Source organism: Amblyomma maculatum, chromosome 6 (genome assembly GCF_055883805.1).
Source record: "Amblyomma maculatum isolate TAMU_Amacu chromosome 6, ASM5588380v1, whole genome shotgun sequence".
NCBI lineage: Eukaryota > Metazoa > Arthropoda > Arachnida > Ixodida > Ixodidae > Amblyomma > Amblyomma maculatum.
The window spans coordinates 67,631,083-67,657,702 of record NC_139349.1 but is presented as its reverse complement, the minus strand read 5'-3'; the positions used below and the strand labels follow the sequence as shown (position 1 = coordinate 67,657,702).

At 45.7% G+C, this 26,620-nt stretch overlaps 1 protein-coding gene across 1 annotated transcript in view; it reads right to left on the bottom strand.

Annotated features, from left to right (window-relative positions):
* Positions 1–4,311: 4,311 nt before the first annotated feature.
* The window catches only part of LOC146185943 (amine oxidase [flavin-containing] B-like), a 65,014-nt gene continuing 42,705 nt past the window's right edge, over positions 4,312–26,620 (bottom strand). The window contains exons 3-15 of the mRNA XM_084606864.1: positions 22,221–22,315; positions 20,945–21,088; positions 20,145–20,252; positions 18,822–18,913; positions 17,669–17,810; positions 16,866–16,926; positions 15,200–15,288; positions 14,440–14,599; positions 12,468–12,567; positions 10,919–11,030; positions 8,256–8,353; positions 5,524–5,701; positions 4,312–4,527 (exon numbers count right to left, since the gene is read on the bottom strand). Of these exons, the coding sequence (XP_084462990.1) occupies positions 4,372–4,527; positions 5,524–5,701; positions 8,256–8,353; positions 10,919–11,030; positions 12,468–12,567; positions 14,440–14,599; positions 15,200–15,288; positions 16,866–16,926; positions 17,669–17,810; positions 18,822–18,913; positions 20,145–20,252; positions 20,945–21,088; positions 22,221–22,315 (1,535 nt within the window). The 3' untranslated portion in view covers positions 4,312–4,371. The remainder of the gene's footprint in view (positions 4,528–5,523; positions 5,702–8,255; positions 8,354–10,918; positions 11,031–12,467; positions 12,568–14,439; positions 14,600–15,199; positions 15,289–16,865; positions 16,927–17,668; positions 17,811–18,821; positions 18,914–20,144; positions 20,253–20,944; positions 21,089–22,220; positions 22,316–26,620) is intronic.

Genomic DNA, 26,620 nt, shown 5'->3' with positions numbered 1-26,620 from the left:
CCGCCGCCCACCTCGCGCTTGCGTTGAATTGACGTAGAGACACGTGACAGCAGCGAGGGACCGCCCCAGTGTAAGATGCTGCGACATTTGTCTGACTGCGAAAAACATTATTGAGATATAACGAAGGGGGATGTGTGGATAGGGTCCCTAGTCCTGGACTCCAGCGGCTACCGCTGACCCTATCGATCTGGATCATGAAACATATATCTCTACTTATTTTAAGACTCGCACTGTTAGTACCTGGCTCCTCTCAAGGAACTAAGGAAAGCGGGCTAAAGAACACTTCCGAATATTACTGTGCTCAGCGATAGCCTCCTTTGTAAAGGAGGCTATGGCCCTGCAGTATTCGAACATTTCGACCGGCAGCGCTTTTTCGGCTTCGCTTCAGCGTCACGTCTACGGGCATGGTCGCTCGGTGTGCGCAGGAGTGGGTGACTAAATTCATGACGGCGTACGAACAGGCGTCTGCAATCCAAGGCACGAATGGATCCTAAAAGGTCGAACAATTATCCCCCGTTCATAGTTAAACAATCCTATTCAACGGCGACAGGAATCTACTGAGGAGGAATAGGGGAGGAAAGGCGAACAAAGGAGCGGGCAGAAGCGGAAACGAATTGCGCCTGTAGGCAGCACTGCATATACCGGAAAACGCTGCCCATGCGTGGCTTGCCGTTGGTATACGAAGATGCCGAGATCTAGCATTGCCAGGACTTTGAGCACCGCCTCGGGCCAAGCGCCTGAATCCGTCTCTGGTGACGTCGGTAGCTGCGACGTATACTCAGTCTATATGGTTTACACGAAACGTTCATAGGCGAATTTAATCAGGATCGGCTGGAAAGCGGTGAAGCAGAAACAAATTACAGTCGCACTCGGACTGTCGTTGCATGCTTCCCGTATACGCTCTCGGCAATCATCTTGCGATTTCTTTGATTGTGCTGTTCACGATCACGTGAGCATTGCTGTACCGATGACATTACCACTAAGAAGGGACGGTATACTCGAATGCGCAGCCCATTCGGGACTGGCAACAGTGGGCCGGCGCAATGAATCTTTTAAAAAGTACTTTCCTCCTCTCCTGTTTGTTTTCGGTAAAATGGTCTGTAGTAAGTAGGTTCTTGTTTGTTAAATAAACATGCTCCAGGCGATAACCAGAGTTATTTGTTGGCCTCGAGAACCGCAGTTAGAATCACCCCAAAGTGTGTTAATTGTGGGTGTTAAATTGGTTTGGTACAGTTTAATGGGTTTAACGTCCCAAATCGGCTCAGAATATGAGCGACGCCGTAGTGGAGGGCTCCGGAAATTTAAACCACATGGGTTTCTTTAACGTACACTGGCATCGGACCGCACACAGACGCCTTGCTTCTCGCCTCCATCGAAAAGCGGCCGGGATTCGATCCCGCATCCTTGGACACAGTAGTCGAGCGCTCTAACCATGCACCACCACGGCAAGTTGTTGTGGGCGTTAAAGTCGCTTATAGTATTGAGTATGGTTCCGGTAGTTCGTCTATTAAACTTCCAACCCCTTAGATGCTGAAATGGTAGTCGGAAAAAATATAATAAAGAGCAAATTGATACTATTCTACCAAATATTATGGCACGATTAGATATAGCTTCGAGAGACGTTTTAAGCCGTAAGCGTTGACATGCCACTGACCCATCCGCCATTCCTGCCACACCGCTTGAAGGCATACGACCGTGGCAGCGGTCATTTTGGAATACATCATATTGCTTCAAAAAGTGTGTTTTAGACGTTCAGGTGCGTCTCCTATACCCAAAGCAGCTTCGGTTGGAATTAAAAAAATATTTAGCAGCCCTCTGACGTTCCAATGTATTATCATGTGTAGCCACAATTTCCAATATATATATATATATATATATATATATATATATATATATATATATATATATATATATATATATATGTGGTTGAGGGTGGCGCTGGTGAACACTCTCAAGGTTCGTATACAGACAACATTAATGCCCAAGAAAATTAGCAGGTGGGACAGTGGCCGATGTAGCTCAGTTGGAAGAGCACCGGACGCGATATTCGAAGGTCGTGGGTTCGGTTCCCACCATCGTCACGTTGTTTTTCCTTCTACTTTGTGTTTATCTTTCCCCTAAACAGATTGTATTACTACTTTATGTGATTACCAAAGTAAAAATTAAAAAAAAAAAGAGAGGTACAGTCCCCAATGCTTTCTTTGGCCTCGCCGACTGTTGGCTTTTTCCTTCATATATATATGTTGTGTGTGCCAGAGAGCTCCTCAGCGACCTAAGGTGGTGGATCTTTACCACCACTATTCTTTCCTTTTTCTTTCTTGGCGCGCTCCGGAGAGCAGGGCCTTTCTTTTTCAGTTGACGACGCCGAAGTGCCTGCAGACTTATCCATCGCCCCCACGGAGGCGCTGGATGAATGTGCAAGTGCACTGAACCTTACTATAGGGCACAAAATAGTCCTCACGCCAGTTGTACATCACCGTTATAACCAAATGCGGAGTAACTAAGGCAGGTTACCTCAAACAAGGTTAACTCTAGCCGCCCGCGAAAAAGGATATGCCGTGAAGAAAGAAGACAGAAACGTTTTGAGAAAGGGGATAGGAAAGATTGAAAGGAGGGCAAGAAAGGGCGACTGCAGATTTCCCTCGTTCGGGACAGCCTGGAGGTGCCGTCTACGGGAAGCTCGGGCCGAAGTGTTGCGCTGCTTACGAAAAAGGGCCTTAAAGGCCCAATAACTCCGCATCGGCTCAACCATCGGACCTCTTTTCCCCGGACATGGTGATGCGACGCAAAGCGTGGGTGATGGGGTTCGTGGTGGCGCCCTCCTCAATATCTGCTCTAACAGATGCCCCATGCGGGAGCATTATCACGGATTGTTGCGGTAATCGGAGACGACAGCCAAGAAGGACAGGACCGGGGTGTTCTGAACTAGCAGCTAGGCAGGAAACAGACGCAGGAGCGAGAGCCAGATGAAGTGGTGGCTGCCGAGTTCATGTGCACTCTCGCGTTCTTCTTTGCCGCCGGTCTGCCCCGTGCAGGCAGCTGCAAGTATATATAGTTGGCACGGGTGAGGCTACTCTCTCCTCCGAAATGCGCACCGTCCCAATGCGCGTTTAGGCATAACTGAAACGTTACAATGTAAGCAGAGCGCAGAGCGCCGAGTCAGAATACGTGGTCCTAACGTTCACAGTGAGGTTTGACGCGAACCACATGCACAATGCCAGAATGAGCCTGAACCGCGCCGTAAGGGAAGGGAGGGAGGTAGGAGTGAAAGTGGAAAGAGAGAAATAGGAGCCGGTAGTAGAGGGCTGCAGAGTAATTTCGATCACCTGGAGATCACCTGGGAACGCAGCCGCCGCGGTCGGGATCGAAACCAAGTACTCCGGCGCAGTAGTCGGGGGACACCTCGTATAACCCATACTAACTTTTGAGGAGCTTCTCGCTAAGACCGCGACGGCTACCTGGAGTCCACACCCACGCTCTATCGCCAGGTTGGAAACGAACGTCACAATGACGGAGGTTGTACCGGCGTGCATCGATCGACGCGCTGTCGGTATTGGATGAGTAGTCTCAATTACCAGCTGTCGGAATTCTTCTAATGTGCTGGACTTGAACATCTTCGCAAGTGTAGGCCTCTAGTTTGTGAGGCAGCATCGCGTCAAGCATGACAATAACTTCTCTGTCATGCGCTAGGCGGAACGAGGGTTCTTGAATTGCGGTGTCGAATAAGCGAAAGATACATATGGAAGAATGTCGTCCCATGTTCGGTGCTCGGCGCCCGCATACATAATGGTCACTTTAAAACTCTCAGTTAGTCTGTTGGTTTGGGGGTGGTATGCAGTAGTTTTGCAGTGGTGAGTATTGCCTAAATGCAAGATATCTGCCATGAGTTGGTACATAAACGCGGCGCCGCGATCAGTGAAATTTCTCTACGAAAAATTTCCAGAGGAGAGTGGATTAATAAAATAATTGTCCAATCCGCGCCACGCCTACCCCACTGCAGGAATGCATGTGTGTTGTTCGTAGTCCTGATCCAATGCATACGAAAGGATAGCACCAAGTAGGCAGTTACTAAATAAACCTTAGTGCGCTCCATTAGTGCGCTTGTAAGCACATATGGCAGCAGCTGTATAAGCCGCCCTTACAAACAACCCGCTTAAACAATGTTCAAAACTACGTTGCCTACCACTGCTTCGGAGGAAGTATACCGGCCAGTATTCACTTGACTCGAACCCAAGTTTATGCTGATTTCGAGTGTCAGCGCTTCCTTTGTCATACAGCGGCAAGTATTCGACAGACAACTTTGGACACGTATAGATGAAAACGGAACAGACTCCGTGTATATATATTTGGCACACAGTGGCGTAAATATGGTCAGTGAGTGAAGCGAGGTAAGCGATGTCCAAGAAATGCCCAGCCTGCAGCAACGCCCGCGGGCACTGCGAGGAATGCGATCAGCGACAGAAAGACGCCGACGGACGGTAGATGTTTCTCCCAGAACGTGTCCGTGAACGGGATCTCCGGTATGACCTGCGTGGACGACAACACAACGGAGTATTTGGGGCAGTGCAATTGAGAAAAAGAAAAACAGCTTTTTCTCAGCTTCCGAAAGAAGTTGAAAATGTGAACAGCTTCACTGCAATGAAAGTGCTATAACGTCGTATTAAACCATGCAAGTGGACGCGTTTACGTCGCGCTAAACTTCTGCAACGACAATTAGCAAATAAATGCTTTTGTGTAAACCACAGACTCGACGAGTTGTAGATGGGTTCGCAAGCGACCGCACACAAGAGAATCAGTTTCAAATAGTTGCATGAAGCAGAACGGTGCACTTTCTAGAAAACTTTTCTTAGAACCTTGGCTAATGCAACCAAAATGTTCTCATGGCTAATGCAACCAAGGTGTTGTCAAACATTTCAATTTGAGAATTTCCAAGCCCCCTTTAGATCCTTTATTGTTTCCCCCGAGGTTTCGTTTCGTCGTGCTGCAATGGTCGCGACAACTCAAATTTATTAAAGAAGAAAAAGGCCGTAATGGCACCTAATCAGCACCCCAATCACTTATCAGCATGAGATCTGAATGTATAGTGTGGTGCAAGATCACTTGCTGCTTCTTGGAGTAGCGCAAGAGCTTAATTAGGTTGTTACAAGATAGCGCAATAATGCTGCTGGAATCAGCAGCTTTGTAGTGAAATAATGAGTTCTGGAGGAAATTATTTATGGAAACTATAGAAGTGCCCATAAAAAGAAAGAAGGAAGGAAGGAAGGAAGGAAGGAAGGAAGGAAGGAAGGAAGGAAGGAAGGAAGGAAGGAAGGAAGGAAGGAAGGAAGGAAGGAAGGAAGGAAGGAAGGAAGGAAGGAAGGAAGGAAGGAAGGAAGGAAGGAAGGAAGGAAGGAAGGAAGGAAGGAAGGAAGGAAGGAAGGAAGGAAAGAAATGACTGTCTACATGCAGAATTAGGTTACATTGTGTTTTCCTTTCCTTTGTTTATGCACATCGCCTGCAAAGCCTGCTCATTCAAGCACTCACGTCGTCGCAGGGCGCTTCGGGTTCCCATATGCGCTCCTTTGGGATGATTCCCTGTGCGTGGAGCACCTCCTTGGCGGCCCGCTCTCCCGCTTGGATGGCGCCGTTGATGTATCCGGACCACTGGCTCGCCGTTTCCGTGCCGGCGAAGAACAGCCGTCCCACCGGCTCCCTGATGCCGCTGCAGACAATGGACAAAATAATGTCACTGGGGCCCACTGACTAGCAGTTTCATCAATACAGTAATGTTGTGAGGAAAATTTGAAATTTCTATGTTCATCACTAATCGTGAGCGATTAATCAGTTGGAGCTGGTGAACTCGTGCATAGATATCGACATCACGGCAACTTTACGCTTTTCATATGGCAAACCTAGGTTTACCATATGACAAGCGTAAAGTTGCCGTTAAAAACAGATGTTTTAGGGGTTACCCGGTACCTCGCCGTACTTTGAGCTCACGAAATGCCAGTGGGGAAAAAGATAAATGCAAGCAATTGACACTGCAGTTTATACTGCCGCACAAGTCTTATTTACTAGAGAGCACGTTGAAAGACATCGAAGAAGAATGAGGTCATTGTTATTGCCGGCTTTTCTGGACCCCTGAAGAATGAGGTCACTGTTATTGCTGTCTTTTCTGGACCCCCTTCCGTACGTGTTTAATAATGCAAGCCTGACAAAGAGGAAACGTCCGTTAGCTCAGTGACCTGAAACCGCAGGAGGTAGTGTGAGTGGGCAAAAAAAAAAAAAAGAAAGGCTAGCCACGCCCGTCTGAATAGGGTTATGGTGCAATCTAATTTTGGTAATGAAAGAGCGCGCTCTTTTAGCAGCGACATCCTTTCATCCTGTTCGAAAGGGCTACCACTTCAATCAGGCGATGTGGTCGGCCTTTGATTTCAACCTGTTTGACCATTATAGGCAGATGTTTTAAAAAGGGTAAAAAGAATGCAGGTGACACCAGCAGCAAAAACCTTTCTTAAATTGCACACCAGAACCTTGCTGGCAAAAAACATTTTTGGAGGAAAAGGCATTCTTTATACCATGGAATCACACTGTTTAATATGCAGGAAGCCAGAAACAATATACCATGTTTTTTTACACTTTTGGGATGTATTGCAAAGAACGCTAATGAAAGATTTTGCACTAGACCCGCATGGTATTCGGTACTTATGCGTAGAAAGTGAGGATGGGGCACCACTTGATTTTATTATGCTCGTGGGCCTCCATTGTATACGGCGCTCAAGAATGGCGGGATACGATTGCGATAAAGATGCACGGCCTGCCAGAATTTATTTTCGGGAAGCGTGGACAGGTTTTTGGCAATCCAGAAAGCTGCAGCAGAACCTTTCGAGTGGCTCTCAAGGCTAGAGCCTTTGTTGTGTATGCGTGAATTTTAGTGTGTCACATGTAAATTGCGTATGTAAATAACATTTGCGTGATTTTTGTTGATTTTGTTCTCGTGAAATTCAATGTGTCAACACAATTAAAAAAAAAAAACAAACATTATAAGCAGCAAGTACAGCGAATGAAATGTACTGAAAACAAGCGTTGCTAATGCAGTGATGTTGATTTCCGTGCGTCTCAAGCTGCGTCGAATTCAGTAGATATAGAACTTCAGCTAAAAGCAGCTCTCTGTCTGCGCTCGGGTACTATGCGGTGTATATCTTCACGTGCAGCAATGTTCAGTTCTGAACACACCGAGAATGAAAAAAAAAAAAAAGCTGTTCTATGCTGTAGTTCACGGGCCACTAACGATTTTGCATGCTTTTGTCGAACACGTCAATTATTTGCCCCAAAGGAGGACGTTAATTTCTTTCCACTGATAATTGATTTGGCTGTAGAAGGCTACTGTGCTCGGCCTGCTGCGTGCTTTTTTAACCGTAAAAGGCGAAGGTTTTGTTCACAATTATAGAACGACACCACCTCAAACATCGCAGTCAGTAATTATGCAGTCCCATTTCACCGAAACAGAAGCTTTACTTTACTTCCCCGCCCGCGGTGGCCGAGTGGTCGTTGTCGCGAACGGTATGCACCATGCAACGGAGCGTGGACACGCATTTCTTCACCATTGGGCGAATGACAGCAGCTCGATGCGTAACCAGTAACATAACATGCATAAGGCTTGGACCGCAATAATCACGCCCGCTGCCTACAAGGGCAACTGTAGAGACGCGGAAAAACAGGGTGCACGAACAAAAAATGAAACAAAAAAATTACGGGACATTTAAATGCTAATTAGCAATCATGATTAGTAGTACTAATTTGAACAGGGCTATAAGTAATAGTGTTACTAGTAGTGTGAGGTAGATGCATGTAGTAGTGCTAATTAGCGGTCCTAATAATTAGCGTTTCTAATAACTCCGTTTAACTGCGTCAAAGCTCTACCCTTCTTTTCTTTCTTCGGAGGTACTTCACAATGGTGGTTGAATGACGTCAGTACCTTTGACGCTATCATTATGTGGACTAACCAGCGAATCTCGTTATGACCCTGGGGCTTCCGGCGCTATCTCTATAAAAATAACTGAAAACGTTGCAATGCGGCAGCCATGAAAGGTACCCAGCCCACGTACGCAGGAAAACGCAGTAGCACCTGGCTGCAACGGCAGCTGGCGTGTTTGCATGCGTGCGCATGCGCGCATGTGTGTCAGTTCGCAGAAACCATTTGCGCCTCGTTCTGTCGGACATTATACCGCTACTGCAGGCACGGTTGTGCAAAAGCAAATGAAAAGGCAGCTAACTTCCGGAAGGTGGTGAGAAATCCCGGTGGCATCATGCACGTGTAGCAGCCTCCTGCGTACTGCTCGCCAGCCCAGTTGTACTCCTCGTAGTGGATTGGCTGCATAGAACAAGTTGAAATTTTCGGTCAGCAAATTCTACACATTCAAAATATATCCCGTACGTCGCCTTCCCACCAGAAAGAAGGAGTGTGTTAAAAGACAAAGCAAAAAAGAAAGAAAAAGAGAGAGAGAGAGAGAGAGAGAGAGAGAGAGAGAGAGAGAGAGAGAGAGAGAGAGAGAGAGAGAGAGAGAGATATGCAGGCCTGTGACTGGCGGAGTGACTGCCACTGTACATTGCCATGTGCATATATAAGGTTGTTGTTGTTGTTGTGGCTGTAGGAAGAAGGCAAAGAAAATGCACGGGCGTGCTACTGGCTCTGTAGCTGAGCCACCTCTGCTGCCTCGTGCAGACAGAAAGGAAAACAAAGAAGAAAGAAAAAAGAAGAGGGAGAGAAAGACGCGCGCCGCAACAACAGCCGTCGTCCACCACCGAAGCAGTGGCGGGTGCAATGACGGCCTAGAAGGGAAAACAAAGAAGAAAGAAAAAAGAAGAGGGAGAGAAAGACGCGCGCCGCAACAACAGCCGTCGTCCACCACCGAAGCAGTGGCGGGTGCAATGACGGCCTACAACAGATAAAAATTCGGTGGCAGGCAAGCCCCCGCCGCAAGCGGCGGTGACCAATCTGTCCCAGCCCCATCAGGGGAGTAGGACACACAGGAGATGACGGAAGCGGCCTGAAAACGCCTGTCACCCCCGCGATCTGTCGTTTGTGCATCTGCAGTAACTTCCTGTCTTTCATGCTATTTGTAAAATGCCTGCCGACCTCTGCCAAGAAGAATCGTACTTGTTTGGCTGTTCGAGAGGGCGAGGCGCAGCTAGGAAGGCGTAGCTCGTTCAACGCATACTGTACCGCAAGCACCAGACTGCAAAAGTTGTTTGCTCCAGCAGCCAAAGACAAGAAAAACATCAGAAAAGACCGCCACCTGGTGACTAATTGTGATGTTTTACCTCGCAGTGAGCATAAAGATCGCGTAGAGAATGTGAACTCCATCCTGTGTAAAAGGCAGGTAAAAGTGCGTGCGCCTATATTGTAACGTAGTGGTGACGGACCCAGTAGCTACTAATGAAGACACTGGCATTGCACTTAAACGAATCTCTTTATTGGTATGACTTGCACCCGCAAAAGAACTAAGAGAATCGGCGGCGGCGATAACAATAAACGTGATCGTCGGTCGTTGAGCTAAGAATGCCCGTCGCACACGTCAACGCTGAATATAAAGGCGGCCAAGAAACATCGAGATAAAGCCGCAAACGGTGACTAGCACAACATTGAACATTGCAGAAACATATGCGAGTGGCCGGAATCTTAGAGACAAGTCTCGGAGCATCTTCCGCGACAAATAATCTGATAAAGCTGCACATCGTGACAACGAGCATGAACAAACGAAGAATATAGAACTAATCCCCGTGCCAGAATCAGAGCGATAAGGCCGTGCCGGCGGCTGTCGAAAAAAACAAACAAACAAAAAAAAAACAAATACAGATTTGAATGGTTTGCGGTAATATGTCTCGGTCGCTTTCGAGGCCATCGTAGCAGTATACTAATAATCGACGTTTGTAGAACGACGCAAGTATACTTCGCACAATGGAGAAACTTTACATGATAACAAGATGTATTTTTCACCTGGTTCAAACTTGCTATAGAACCGGAGCCACCCGTAGTCCAGTGCAATAGTTTGTCTTACTTCCTACAAATCCTTGGCGGAAGCCATATTACGCTGTCTTTGAGTAACGTAGCGTAGCTTCATTCAAAGTCCACAACGTCCATAGCTTAAAAAATTACATTCGGTCATTAATTAGTTCCGTGACAATAAGTATCAACATTTACTGAAAGTCAGTTCGCATCTCTCCTTGCGGCAAGAATTGCGAGCATTGAAAGACAAGGCTAGGCGAGCAAAGGCGATGAGGGCTAAGCGGTGCGAAAATGCCGAGATGCTGGCACGAGAGGCGGAGGCAATGCGACAGAAGCGTGCCAGGCAAAGCCAAAGCGGCACAAGCGGGCCGAAGATGCTGACTATACCGAGCTAGTGAAGCGGACGCCATGCGCCGGAAGCGGGCTGAAGCAGAGCCACCTTGACTAGGGAGAGTCTAGGTGGCTCTGGCTGAAGGCGCTCAGTACCGAGTAAGGGAGGCGGATGCCAAGCGGCAAAAGCGGACTGCAAGGCTGAGTACCGAGCGAAGCAGGGAGTACCGAGCGTGGGGAGGAAACTCGTACCCTCGTACTATGGGCGAATAACAGTGCTATTTTATGAGTAGCAGGACGCTGTGTGGCTTGAGAGCAGGAGAAACGAATGAGAACGCAATGCGAGGGGCATCCGGTAACGCTACCACGTACCACTTTCAAGGCGGAGCCTAAGCGTCGTCCTACCAATTTTTCATATACAAGCCCTCTGCATTAAAGTTATAAACCAGTCTATTACCATGCAGCTATTAGATCAGATATATAATCGCCTAGGGCTATATTGATTGTCTCAACTCGATGTACCGGAAGCGATACATTGAGTTGTTCAGCACGGAAGCAATTATATTCCCCCCTCAAGAAAAACCAGGAAAAACAGCTCACATGAAGTGCCTCGTCCGTCTTCATGGCAGAGGCGTACGCCTTGATGAGCATCTGCTTCCGCGCGTCGGGTGACAAACTCGCTAGGGTCCGGGCCTTGTTGGCTGGTAGAAACCTGGAGGAGACGGAAATGCCGGTCAGCATGAAAGCATATACAAAGTTGGCGAAATGAGCGAGTTACGCCCTTGCGTTTTTTTTGTTGTAAATTTTGTTTATATATGGACATAAGTAAAGTATACACAACTTACAAACCAGAGGCCTGTAGGTACACAAAGAAAGTTAATAAAAAACGAACATAAAAAAGCAAACGAAACGGTAACTAATGTAAGGTAGTCGTCGTTATTGCACTCTGTCATTATTATTATCATTACTTCAAAATAGAAAGAAAACAGAGCGAAATAGAAAAGAGAGGCATGCAACAGCTCTCGTGCAGAGGCCAACGCCATCTCTTTTGATGAAAGCAGGTATTACATAGGAAATGTATAACAGAGTAGCATGTGCAAAAAAGAAAAAAATAAAGTTTTTAATCTATAAGTATTAGCGCATAGCGAGGATTTTCTATATGCGGAAGAATACATTAAAAAAGCAAAGTATATGACAGTGTAGGGATTGGTTATCGTTTGCGGCGGTTAAAGTTTCGATTCTATTGCTTCACAGATAAAACGCCGCTTGAAGAATTTTATGTTGTCTTCGCAAAATAAAAAAAAAAATACACACAAGTATCCCTACGAATATAGAAAATTGTGTAACGTTTTTGAGATCTAACAACGTCAATTTGTACAATTCTGAAATACCTTTTCGATATGACATCGCTTCCCGCGGCGCGGAACAACAATTACCGACTGATTTCAATGAGTGAGATCGAAGGAGGAATCAACATTTATTCGGCCCGAAATAATTCGGTGGTGCATGTTTGCACCAGATGGGGTGGTTCCCTAGTTGCGGGACCCGGATGTTCCCAGCAGCTCCTGGCCCCTGCCGTCAGTGCGAGCTGGATGGATAGGGCGGGGCTGGATAACAAGGTCTCCCATCGCTGAAGGGGTTGGGGATTGGGGGTATTGGCGGGAAGGGGAAAAGGGGGAGGGGGGGTCTTGAGTTTTGTGCATTCTGCCAAAACGTGCGGCAGGGTGTTTTCTTTTTTTTTTTTTTTTGCACAAAGGACAAAACACATCGTGTTCCGCAGGATACATGCGGTTCATCAGTAAGGGATGCGCAAGCGATCCCGCCTGCGCTCCTGTTGTTGCCTGGTGAGTTTGGGGTGCGGTTCTGGCAGTCTGCACTTTTCCTCTCAGTACATCTGGGTAATCTCCCGAAAGCTGGTAACCGGATGCGGTAGCTCATCCGGCTCGTGCTCGCCCCGGATTGACATTTCTCGGGCGTGGCAGTCTGCGATAGGGAGCCTCGATGCAAACGCCATCGAGGCTTAATTTGAATGTGGCTCATTATAAACCTCAAGTGTTTTTCTTCGTTCTCTGCCTTCACCCGAACGAAATGGATGTCATCGTGCTGTACTGTGCCACCACTCACACACGCTTTGACGGCCAATACTCACCCAATGATGGCCGGGTACTTTCCGTCTGGTTTGGTGTCGTCAATGGTGTAAACAACCGGACAGTCTTCAGACAACGTAAACAGCATAGAAGCGGAGTAACCTGCATGCGAACAATTTAACTAAGTCTTACGGACACTTGTCGGATCAAAGCTATTTTGTAACCTGTGCATGAATATATATATTATATGAATATTCACTATTTAAACATACATATATATACGCGGTTGTCTGGGCTCTTCTTCTGCATTGCCAGCATTTCTCTTGTGATCGCGACGGTGTCTTAGATATCTTTGACGCTCGGCTCAACTATACAGTTCATGACGAATGGCGTACGTAATGAATGTAAAAAATGGCAATGAGAACTTGGAGCAAGAAGCGAAATTAGATTGTTGTTGCAATAGTGATTACAATGCGCAATTATTTGTCACGCACAAGGAGTTGTACTCGCTAAATGTGACTGCAATGTATTACAGATTCCATACTTGTCGAGATCCTGGTCGCAAGAGGTGTGCGAATTGCTGCTGCATCTTCAGCAAGTAATGATACAGCAGTAGCTAAGAGGAGTGAGTAACAGGTTTTCGACGTCGCAAGGAGACACTTGGTGTTGTCGTGCATACCAGAGAGGAGGCATTCGGAAGATTAAGGGCTCTGTTGGAGAGGGTCAGTTATTATGTTAAAGGAGGACTTGAGGTGCAGTTTAATGCACAGTGAAATAACGCTTACATGGAAGCTTTTGCATATCGCCTCCGTCTGAAAGCGGCTGTCGTTAATGGGATTCAAGTGCGCAACATCGTGCTCAACATCCGAAAGCAGCCAGCGCCTCTCAGAGGTGCTACAGCAGGGGCCCTCTAAGTGAGATAAATAATAGTGTCGAACCTCGGCCCGTTTCCGATCGTCTGCATGTGTCAATTTGTGTAGCAAAAGCATACAACAGTAAACACAAGGTGGTTGCACTGGGTCGGATAGGTCCATAGACGACTACGAGCGATGAAGCGAAGCTCTCCGCCGTTCAGCGCCACACTCTGCTGGAACTATTAGCGCGGCATCATGGTTTCAGAGGTGCTAATTTTAAAACAGCGCCGCACATTGCATAAAATTCGAAGGCATAGCAGAGCACGTAGCAGACGCATTCTTGCATGCTACCTTAGTTGCTATTCAAAGTAGGATATATGATGACCTATGACATATAGTATGATATGCGCTCGGATAGTACAGACATTTTTATATAAGATATATGATATGACAGGTGCTTCTCCAGAAAGGGGTGGCTCATTGGACTGTCGTTGGACGACCCCGCCGGGGTGGCGCAGTGGTTACGGCGCTCGACTACTGTTCCCAAGGACGCAGGATCGAATCCCGGCCTCGGCGGCAGCTTTTCGATGGAGGCGAAAAGCAAGGCGCCCGTGTGCTGTGCGATGTCAGTGCACGTTAAAGAACACCAGGGGTCCTCCACTACGGCGTCTCTCATAACCTGAGTCGCTCTGGGACGTTAAACCCCACAAACCAAACCAAACCAAACCATCTCGTAAGACTGTCCATGGCATATCCCTAACCTATCGCTTACATTTAAAGTAGCAGATTAGGACAGATTACTTAAACGAAGGCTGACCTTTAAGGTTCTTTCTTTGGCGAAGGGGTGGAATTTTGAGAGCATAGAATGTATTTAAAGAAATGACAAGACTATGCGTGACAATGGAGGCATATATTAAATTATGTTGGAAGAAAAAAACATTTGTTTTCTGTAACTTAAGCTGACAAGAAACGAGCCAGAGAGGGAAAATTGTATGTGAAAGAAAGAGTACCAGACTTAGTTTGGAACTCGCCCCTGTTCTTTTGTTTTTTTTTGCGGACTGCGTGAGCCTGTTTTGATCCAAGGACAAGGGATAAGCAAAAGAATTCTGTGGCACTGACTCATCACGGCGCTTCTGCTGTGCTTGACAAACACTATAAAGAAAGATGGAATCAGGCTCACCAATCTTTCTCCAGAACGCTTCCTTGTAGTAGAGGAGGCACTTCCATACAGATCCCATGGGCATCCGTTGTAGGAGCTGGTTCCGCTGCGGAGGCAGCGGGGGCGAGTAGTGCATTCGCATTTGCATAGGTGGGGCCATGGCCATGATGACGTGGCTGCCCTGGTGAAGTCGCGGCCAAAGAAGAAAGGTAGATAAGAGTGTGACGCGGAACCCCTTATGGTAATAACAATCTATCCGATGCGTCTGGTGCACTTAAGTCAGAAGGAGTGGGATCCCTGCATGCTGGAAAAGAGAAACTCTACACTTCTTTCTAGCATATCACGTGAGCAATGCAACGTAATATTTGTATGTTCATCATGCGAGTAAAAAAAAGTAGGAAACGATCGCTTCTTTTCGTCAGCCTTCATTTCGGTCTTTCTTCGATTGCGTGCAGTTCTATGCTTGGATCGATCGCAAAGTAATACAAGCCTACGTCCAGTATAGTTGTTAGATCAAAGGAACCAGCAGAGCAATTGAATGAAAAAAAAAATATATATATATAGCGTAGGGGCTAGCAATTGTTTAGATAGTGATGCTCAGTATTAATACGAGGATTCGTTGCAAAAGAATCTGCCAGACTGTCTTCGACAGCCCGGCGTTGGCTTCATTTGAAACCACACATAAGAACTCATTGCTAGCAGCTGGGAATAGCTGGAACATAAGTCGCATATACTGGTACAGTCCAGAAGCAGGTGTGTAGGGTTGTTGTAGCATGCTGACCTGATATTCCTTGCCGTCAAGCGTCCGGACGACAACGCCCGAGCGACTCTGTGTAATACTTGTCACGGGAGAGCTGAGCTTCACCCTGTCTGGAATGGAAGTACAGAACGAGTTATTCTGCAGGTCAGAAGATGATGATGATAAACTCGTTATTTACTCCCAAAGAAGGGGAACCAGCCGAAAGACTGGTTGCACTGCTTAGAGAAGGTCAGCAAGGATCCCTTGGGATTCTGCGGCCTCCAATGCGCGGTAAATGAGCTGGCGCTGTTGGGCGAGCTCGGTGGTACGCAGGAGGGACTCCCACGCATCCACTGTAGCTGAATTGTCTGCGTTGTGTCGTATACATGTCCACACCATGTGAAATAATGTGGCCGGTTGTGAACAGTGTTTGCAGCTAGGTGCAATAAGATTTGGGAAAGTTTTGCTATATAGCCATGGGTTGGGAAAGGTTCCTGTTTGTATTTTGCGTCAATGGACGGCCTCGCGCCGGGATAGTTCCCGGTGGGCAGGGGGGTATAGACACAATTGGAGCCGATAATGGACTGCATGTGCTATCGCAGTGAAAAGAAATGGAACTAGTGGAGTTTTTCCTGAGTTTTTCTACATTTTTTACAGAGTTTTTTCGGAATTTTTTCGGAGCGGTGTTTTGCGCAGCCAGCGCTTAGTTTAGCGCTGGCTAGTCCAGGACCCGTATTGAAATCCAATGTACCTTGGGTACCACTAGGCGAATCGGTGCTCAGAATAGTCTCCTTTGTGGCGCTGAAACCTCGTCTTGGCAACGAAATGTTTTAGTTATGACTGGCACTATCGCGTCCAGTGCGTGTTGTGAGCGTCACTTCCGACCAGTGCCTTCTCGAGACAAGCGCTCCTCGAGTCTCTTGGAAACTACGTTGTGAATTTTTTGAATCACGGAATAAAAACGTAAGTCCGTGCCTGATCTTCGCGATTTTGTGAGTATTCATAAAAAACAATGAAGGAAAACTAGAAATGATTGGAAACGGCGTTCTGCTTGGGTGTTCAGTTCACCTACGGTGTAAGAGCTAAGCTACCAGGTGAAGTCCATATTACCAGTGAAAATAATGCTTTGAGTGCCAGGAAGCCTATCATGCGCTGGTCATTTCTGACGCTTCGGACACGCACGCGGTGAGATATCGTCCTCCAGATCAAATCGTTCTTTTTTTCTTTTTCTTTTTTTTACGACGACCGTGGTCAAAAGCCCCACTTCGTCAGCGACAACCAAAACATATTGAGTTGGACGTACACCCTCAAGCTATCTGGCGGGCGCTATAGGATGAGCTACAGTTCTTAGTCAGGGCAGCTATGCACAAATGCTGTGTGCGATGACGAAAAAATGCAGAAGGGACGGAAAAGAAGAAAACATTTGAAAAATTGAGACATAGGAAAGGAGTGAGCTTATCTAACAATTTTAATTCAAGAAAAAACAATTTTTTCTTTCTTTTGCGTGTTTTGTGTACACTTCATTTGCTTTTAGTCTCAAAGAGTCAGTGCTTGATGCCGCCATTATAAAGGAGGCACAATTAACCTGCTAGCTTTGCCGCGAACACTGATAATTCTGAATGTTGCAGTTGGACAACGTTATTATTCACTGAGGTGGCCTAGGAAAGATGTGATGCACTTGTATAGTAAGAGAAAAATATGGACCCACCTCCTAATGACTCTGCCATCTTGAGGCTGACCTGCATCATGCCCCCTTTCATTTTTCTTTCCTGCAACAGAGGAATAATATACATGTATATGTAGGTGTCGGGCCTGGCTTTTGTGTTTGTTTCCAAGGAATTTCAGAGATAGCACTAACAAATAAACGACCATAGAGTAAAAGGAAATGCACGAGAACAACTTAATTTGTTGCATTTTTGTTTTTAACTACATGCTACACCCTCGATATAGGTTTTTCGACTGCTGGAGAGACTTTCTTAAATAAATAGGTACAAAATTCTTGAGTAAAATTCAGAAATATCTCGTGGAAAGTATCCAGAACCTCGTAAGCGGATGCGTTGCTTGCTGGTCTAAGTTGCACGATGCACTTTTGGTCAGCTATAAACGATTTTGTTTCACTGGCATGATTGACCCGACAATCGGCCAGTTGCCGCAACTGTTGGAATCCTCAACACTGAAAGAACCACTGCAGCGTCGGATTCCGAACTGTAGGAGGTTTTTAAAAGAGGTATAATTGCAGAAATTATTGTTAAAAACACGCAGAGGTATTGCTACAACTGTGATTCTAAACCACTTTGACCTTGAACCAACGTTCATGACCGTTCTGAAGTCATACTAAGGACAATCATATTGCTCGAAGCGTGGAGAGGAAAAAAGTAACAAGCATGTTCCAGGCGTAATACTGACCAAAATATTATGCCCGCCTGTCTATATTGATATTTTCTCTAAATGCGACTGCATTATTGGCACTGATAACATTATTCCAAGCAGTAAAAAATCCGTCATCAGCACCTGTCCACCGTTCTTGATTGAGATGATTCGCTTGACGCCTCCGCACTGCTTCACGTACCAAAGCAGCCACAGTAAGGAGCCCTCGTAAGACTCGGACGTCACGTTGATGGCGATGAAGAACCTCGCCATTTCTCGGGCCACGCTGCAAACCGCAGTTAAGGAGGTTAAGAAGACAGATGGTGAGTTCATATCATGGAAGGTACTTTCGTGCGAATTTGTTCATTGTGCACTTGTTCTAAAGCACGTTGGCTGGTACTGCAGTGACGACCACTAGAAACTGCATTACAGCGATTTAACAAAAAAAAAAATAAAAATGGAACACTGTATTACCACTGTGTCGCATAAGGAGGTGCAGGTATGGCAGTCAGTTCTTTTTCCGGGCTTCTCTTCTGTGTTTGCGTGCTCTACACTGGTGCAATGCTGCAAAATTAAATCACCAACTTCCTACCTTTCTACCTAAACTGTATTTGGAAGCAATTTAACGAAGCTCCACATGCTCGGAGGTATTTACTATTGCCAATGACTAGACACTCTCGTGAAATCCAGCTGATGCTGTTATTTTGCGGGTAATAATGAGGCTGACTGCAATAGTGACCAAAACAGGAAACAGAAATCTCAAACAGTAGGGTGCGCTTTTACACTGTTGAGTGCAAGACTACAGCCTTCCGAGATTGATATTGGCAACCCTGAAGTCTTAATTCAAAACAAACTTGCTACGGATTAAGGGCCAAGGTTCTGTTAGTTGCCATTTTTGTGTGTCGGCTAAGGCATACTGAACCACAAAAAGCAGTGGAAATCAAGAAAATCTATTAACAAGACGTCTTGTCCGTGAGAAAACCTCTCCACTGCTTTTAAGTTTCACCATTTTTTTTATGATTCTTTTGCCATTATTTACGCGGTGAAAAGATGAAGTGAATGAAAGAATTACGTTCTCGCAGAGGCATCAGTAATTTCAATCTTCCTTTAGGTTTGTCTCCCTGAATTTGTCGGCGTCCAATCTGTTGGCGCTGGCTACTTCGAATTATTTTCTGGGCAGATGTTTCGCGTGATCAATCGGCGGTAGTATGAGCATGCATCGACAGTGTTTATTAATGCGCAGTTAACCACTTGGAAGGTTTGCTGCATGCTCAAAACAGTAACTTCCACATCCTACCTTGTCCAGCAAGTGCGGTCGATGAAGTCCTGGAATGACATCTTGTCCCATTCCTCAGCATGTGGTGCATCCCAAGGCGCATCTACAGGAATCTACGAAGGCCAGAAAAACCCAAACGCACAGTAAGAGCACTCGATATTAAATGAAAGTAACTTTAAGGAGCTAAAGAAATGCCGCATATATTTTGAGGACATTGTTCCGGTTAAGGAAACAGTACAGGGCTCTGCACATGCAATGCTTAGCTCCAAATGATAGCGTTGTTTTGTGTCAAAATCTTTGTCAAAAACCAGGAAGTCTTAATGCCAAGAAAAAGACAGAGATACTGTGGCACAAGCTGTGCTTTAGCTTACGGCATCGCGAAAAAAAAAACCCGGCATGCTTCACTCTCAATAAACTCCTTATGCTGGTTCCCAAAATGATCGGCGCTATTCGTTTTGTTAAACACGATGCATCCGATAAGTAATTTGAAGACCTAGATTATTTTGAAAAATCGAACAAAAAAATTCCACCGAGTTAAAACTTAACAGCATCTGTCCACAAGCGACCGACTTAGCAGAACCTGCATATGACAGCAGTATTTTTTAACCATACCATTTCAGGTATAGGTAGAACGAGAGGAAGAAAATGGCTTACACAGTATGAAGGAGCACTGAACAAGGGTAAAGGGAGGACGCCTCAATTCGCAGATCGACCTGCGAACTGAGGCGTCCCCCCTTCTGCGAGTTGAGGCGTCCCCCCTTTACCCTTGTCCAGTGTTCCTCCATACCATTTCAGGTATAGTAATTTTCGCACACCGCTCATAATATGCGTTTGCTTTTTACTTTGTTTTGTACATTAATGACTTTTTTCATTTTCCTGTAATGACGTATAAGTATACGGTGGCATTGTCGGTTTTAGGTTCATGGACCAGTGTTTACTTTGTGTTGACTGTACGTACATGTGTATTTGCCATGTTAGTGTCATCTTGCTGATCAATGTAATGGGTGACGGGACTTCGTCACCAAAAGTGAGTTGCCTTTTGTCGCGTCACATCAGACCAAGCTTGTTTGGATAAAGAGCTTCAATCAATCAATCAATCAATCAATCAATCAATCAATCAATCAATCAATCAATCAATCAATCAATCAATCAATCAATGCCGACACTCAGCACTATAAAGTATATGGAAAGCGAAAAATTTTGGGGATTGGAGTGCAAGCACGTTGTTATATGCGTTTCGGGGCGAGATGCTTGTCAATGATGCTACCATTAAAGGAAAAGAAAGTTGACAGTTTCTATTCACGTGCGTCTGTTTGAACCGCCAAATTAATGCTGGCATCCCACCTCTTCTCCCATCTTGTCCACGTTGCGGAAGAAGTTGTTGACGTCTAGATTGACTATCGGGTTCCAGAAGGTCGGGAAGTCGCCACCTGTGGTCACGTACCGCCGACCCTGGTCATGCGGACAGTAAAAAAAAAAAAAAAAAAAAAAAAAAAAAGAAGAAGATTAGCCAGTCAACATTAAGTAGACTTTTGTAAAAGACCAAACTTACGAACAAGTGCCAACGGCATAGAATGATGCTAGCTCTATTAGGCGCACGTAGTCGGAATGTCTAAGCTCATTTACCGTCATGCAATGCCTCGGTGAAACTACATTGTTCTTTTTACAAGCCCTAAATTAGCCATTTTTCAGGAAATTGAGTTTGCAACCACTACGGATCACGACGCACCACCACAGATAGTTTGACGGCCATCAGACGGCTTGTCCACGAACTCCCCACTTCATACTGCGCCGTAGTCAAACGAACGACATTTTGCATTACTGTCGTCGACTCCTCTGCACGGAGCCATGTAAAAATTACAAACGCTAGCCAGCAGCACGGTGCAATCAACCGAAATTCGTTTTTTTGGGTTGGTCTAAGATTTGCCATCACTACACAATTTAAAAGCAACAGTTGAATATTCAGATCAGAAGTTCCATTTCACTTCTGTACGAGCAGCTGTCAACACCTGTGCTCTGCCACAACTAAGAGCCAACAACGAGCTACGCTACCTTTCCCGAAGTCTTAAGCATACATGGCTGAATGGCACGTTATCCTCGAAGCCATGCCACATATAGAAAAAAAAGCGGGTGTCCGCGCGTACCAGGATGGTGAAGACGGTCCGGTCCTCATAGTAGACGCAGTAAAGCTGCTTCTCCAGGCCAAGTTCCTTGAGCGTGCGAAGAAGGTGGCGCTGGGTGGCCCCAATGTACGCGCCTCCGATGTCCAGGTAGCCATAGTGCTCACCCTGCGTTCGAGAGCCCGCATACTCAGCATGGGCGGATCAGCTGAGTAGCAGTTGCCACCCGATTACTAAAAAGCAGAAATTACGAGGCCACGGACCGCGGTCACTGCTTCCCTTGTAGTAGGTAGTTATCGGGCAGCATAAAAAAGTAGGAGACAAAATAACTTCAGGATATCGTTGCATAACAAAGGAGTCACTGGCAATGAAAAGCGCTAGAATGCACACTTTATTTACACGAAAACAAGAAATTAAAACTAAATTGGCTGACCCGCAGAGTAATTTGTACTTGATGATGGAGGTGTGTGGAAAGCAACCGTTTAAAGTTCACTAGCATTGCGCTCATTCATTTTTGGATTTTGGTTGAAAGGCCAAACCTTGGCCATCACTGCCGAAGGTACCAGAGAGCTTTACAAAATAACTCACCATGTGCTGAAGTAAGTCGGAGTATAGTTGCACAGAAAAAAGAGAGATCGATGTGCTAGAAATCTCACTAAGAAAAGCTGAGGGTTGGGTACGTGTTGTCATAACGCATGGTTTAAAACGACGCAATAAGTCGAATGGATGTTGAAATACTAGGGAGAGCTGAAACTTTCTGAACTGAAACTTTAATATGGACAGGATCGCATACAAAGAGGCTGTCCGTGTTTCGATTAAGTTCAGGCTGTGAGTTCGGACCTATCCTTGTATTTCTTCCCCTGTTCGTGTTATTACGCGCTTTTCAAACCATACATTATAACAAACTTGACCAACTTTCAGCTCAATTCTTCTTTGCCCATGAAGTTAATTATAAACGGAGTTTACGTATGTTGCCCAAAATATTACTGGAACATAATACCGCTTATTTGATTAATAAATTTCTTTTTATTCGCTTATTTCTTCAAAACACACCCTACCTGGTTGCTTTCCAAGCTCCGGCCATGCTGCCCTCGCTGGTACTCTTTCGATTGATCATCCGGTTTAGGGACCGGGCATACTGAACTAAACGCTCTTGAAGAGTTGACGGAAACTGAGTATAGGTCCGCTTCTTCTCAAAGGAGTCACCAGGGTTTGCGATACAGGGTGAAACTCAACCCCCCGCACTGAAATCACAGCACACAGGTTACTTTTATGTCGTAGCTGTGTGATCAAATTTTACCTGAACGGTGTAAGTTCGTCCTCCGACGCGGTCCCTGGCTTCAAGCACCACCACCTCTGTGCCTTCCTTGCGCAATTGCCGAGCAGCTGCCAGGCCTGTGCGATGGGGGAAAAAAAAAAGGAAATAAATTTATTCAACGTCAGCTATACCGTTCTGGAACATCGGATAGTATAGTGTACGGGGCACCATTACCAGATGTGCAGTATCCTAGCTGTAATTCATGTACAAGCATCCAAACGATTACACGAAATATTGACTTGTCGCTAATTTTACGCTGCGCAACCGCTAATTTTTTTGCTTCACATTTGTAGGCTGGGTTGTGCAACGCATAACATAGAGCTTTCCACGTAGCGAAAGAGGGATGAAAAGGGTGATAGCGCCTTGCAAATTTAAGCTTTCAAGTATACCCTTGGTCTTCATTCATAGCCTGAAATGGCTACCTGTTAAAGAGCACTGGCAGTTTAGCCTGCCTTCCAAAGCGACCGTACTGAAGGCTTAACAGGGCGTACATATGGTAGTTCAGAGTCCGAGACAATAACAAGGAACACCCCAAAACAGGAAAATGTAGCCAGAGCCTGCGCGGGAGGACCATTTATAGGTATCATCATTATTACTACACCATGATGGAGATAATTCGGCTAACTCCTGACATCGTGCCAGTAATTTGCTACTGAACGTTTGCAGCTTGCTCCAAGCAGACTGAGATCACAGGTTAATAGGTGAGGATATAAACTCATGTACTAGGCCTGCATGAAAAAATAGAAAATACGAAAAGCGGTGTAAAACAGAACAATATGACATGTCTGACATTAAGGAACACATGAGTCATTCGAATTTCGAGGGACCGCAACGTTTAAGTCGCGCCAAAGTTGCACAGTATTGCAAGAGGAGACAAAGAGCCTGTGTGTACCTGACCTCACAGAGTGCGTTGAAATGACCACTGTCAGCGCGCAAGCTACATTATACATGGCGTCCCAGCTAAGATGGATCAAGATTAAAAACAAAATACGTGATTTTACAAAATGAAATCGAGTCAGTGTGGTTAGGACTCATGTGAAGTACCCATATTTTTCGTTCAACCTACTTGAATAATTAGTCGAAATTAACCAATTGACATTTTAAATATCACTCCGTACGCTGCTCAATCATGAATAAAAAAAATTGCCGACCACCACGAAAATATTCCACCCCAGGTGTTTTAGACAAGGAAGCCTTAGCATAACCCTTCTTATTAGGCAAAAATGAAAGTCGGCGAAGTTTATGAATTACAAATTCGCGGATGAGATCAACGTAATCGCGGCGCATGCAGGCGCACGGATTCTGCTGTAGCGTGGTATTTTTAAATATGGCAGGCTTTCACTTTTGTCGAATAAAAAGGGCTACGCTAAGGCTATAGCCTTCCAAGCCAGATGTTTTCGTGGTGCTCGACAACATTTTTATGCATACTTGACTGTTAATTTCAGCAGTATATAAAAGTAGTCAATTGGTTATTTTAGACTGATTCAAGTAGAGAGAAAAACAAAAATATCAATTGCCATTTCGCACTGACAGTAGCAATTTGAGCGCACTCTTCGAGGCCAGGTACACATACACTTTTTGTCCACTTTTGTAACTTTGTTCAACTTTGTGCGACTTAAACGTTGCGGTGTCGTGCAATTCGAATGCTACCAATGTTCCTACAACCCCAAAGGTCAGTCGTGCCATAGCCCAGTTTTTCACCACCGCGTTTCGTGTCTTCGTTTATTTCACACAGGCCAAGTACACGAGTTCATCTCCATGCCTCTTAACCCTTGATCTCTGTCTGGTGGGAGCAAGTAGGCGAGGAGAAACCATTTGCATACAGCTGTCAGCCGTCTTGCGCACCACAGACAATTTTACAATTTCTAAATGTTGATTTTAGACAATAACTATTATCTGGAAAGCTGGAGACCCCCTTCAGAAACCCCCTTTCATTATTCGCCTTAAGGAAAACCTCCCGTCATTTGTTTTTTTCTGAGTTCGGAAGAAAGCCCCTTAAATAAAAAATCGCGTGTCAAGATTGTGTTGTTCCCGTGAAACCAACTAAGTGTTGTTAAGAGTCACCTATCTTAATTTAAAGTATTTGTTTTCACCAAATTTAATTAATGAGGACTAAGAACTTATGCTTATTTTCTGGCTTGAGGAAGAAAGAGTGAATGCAAAATTTCTAGACTGTCTCGAAAATCGGCTCACACGGCTCAAAATTCATCACACGATGTTTTATTTGCAGGCCTTCAGAGAATGCTGTCAGGTAACTAGCTGCGATTTTAAATGACCCGCCCAGTACGCACACAAAGCTTCATCGAAGAGAGCGCAGCTGACTGTCTCGGGACTTTGAAGGGACGCCGCTATCACGAGGAAGTTCCTTTTTTTTTTTTTTTTTTTTTTTTTGCGCGAGGTGTCGCTTTAGCTCCGGTAAAAAGTACTTTACGTAAAAGCTAGCTTTTCATGGGCACAGAAGCATTTTATATGAAGCCACACCGGCGCGCGGTAGTGTTTGTCGCAAACCAACCCCGTTTTTATCCACTCCGGAAAACTAGCGTTGAACGGCCTACTATGATTGCGAAGTTGTCACCCGTGTCCATACTGGCGGCCCAGATCCCGTCGCAGTTACCGCTAAACAAAGCGCGAGCTTCGCCTTGTTGTGTACCTTTTCTGTGTTTTTCGTCCTTTTGCGCTCCACACTCACGTCATGGATCGCCTTGCCAGTATCAGGAAGGACACTCCTGGGCTCACTATCGGCTCCTGCAAAACATTGTTTCTCTTCCTAGTATTCAAGCGAAAGCTGCGGGAGCGATGCCTTCTCGAAGGCCCCTCGATGTCTGAACGCTTGGCAACAGGCAGGTGAAAACACAGAAGGGAGCTTGAAAAAATACGGGCTCATGTATCTACGCGAGAGACAATGCGCCACAAACCAGCGAGGTCATCGGCACTGCGAACGTAACGCCCGCACTAGAATGCTTTACATGAAATGTTCCCCTAATGAAACCTAGGATCGGTGAATTAGCAAGGACCGTTTGAGCCATCAGTTGGTTTCTGTAACAACCACTCGGCGGCTTTGATTTACAGGCGAGTGACGCCAACAAATTGCACTCCTCAGCATATTATATATGAAACGAATCAACAGTGCAAGCTTGTTTTCCACCCTATAGCGTGTTACCGCTTGTTACTAATGGGTTGAAGTATTTCAGTACCAGGGAGCGAAGCTTTAGCTCATTTTAAAGTGTAAGTTATACTTTTAATATGTCATAACTTACGGTCACGTGGCTTCGAACATTTACCTCGAACTTTCGCACTGTGCAGCGAACATCGTCGTCTTCATTAAGTTGTAACTGCAACGCACTCTCACGCTGTGCAGGGAACATCGTCGTCTTCCTCAAGTTTCGTCTGCTCCGCTGCGTGATTTAGAAGGGAATGGAAGGTTCGAATTGCGCTCTACGCAGTATTTATGTTATTTGTTGCATGATGACGTTGCTCGAGGACCCTACCGTTTAGAGAACGGAATCAAACATTGCCGCTCCTTCATTTAACTTAGGTAAATACTGTGCTGTGCGATGTCAGTGCACGTTAAAGAACCCCAGGAGGTCGAAATTTCCGGAATCCTACACTACGGCGTCTCTCATAGTCTGAGTCGCTTTGAGAAGTTAAACCCCACAAACCAAACCAAACCAAACCAAGCCATACACATACGCCACCTGCGCGAGTGCGGGCGAGGTTCGCGAGCGTAGTATCGGGCGAGAACACCAGGCGGCGTGACAAAAAGAAGCGGCGTGGCCTAGAGGAAGCCAATCTCGCTAAAGACAGAGACCCGCAGCCGTGCCAGACAGGCTGCTGAGGTCATCGAACAACGAGAAGCCAGACATGGCTTATCTTGTGAAACATGGTTCAAGTATAGTTGAACATCTACAACCTTTTTTCCGCATCACCTACTCGACTATGCAGACATGATTATGACAGCGCTGTCTGGACCGCAAGATTGTAGTCGTCGCTGTAAATAATGAATTCAAGGTGTCTGAAACAACTTTAGCCTGCAGGCGGGAGGTAATCCGAGGGAATTTTACTGCACACAGTTGCACTCATTTTGAAGCTAATGATAGACTTTAGGACCACCTTACTATTACGTAAAGTGATGCATTGTATGAATCTGCTTCGAGTTATTCCCAACACAGATGCGAATGTTGACCACATTTGGGATTACAAGGACACCGATTTAAATTCTCCCAATTCTCCAGGGTGTAAGACGCATCGCCATACATGACTATAGCCTCCGCGGAATAGTTGAGCACAACAGTGCCTCCCAAGCTTGGACTTTTATCCTTCAGCATCGGAGCCCTAGCTTACGTACACTACCCCCTAGAAAGCTTTTGACAACTATCAAAGTT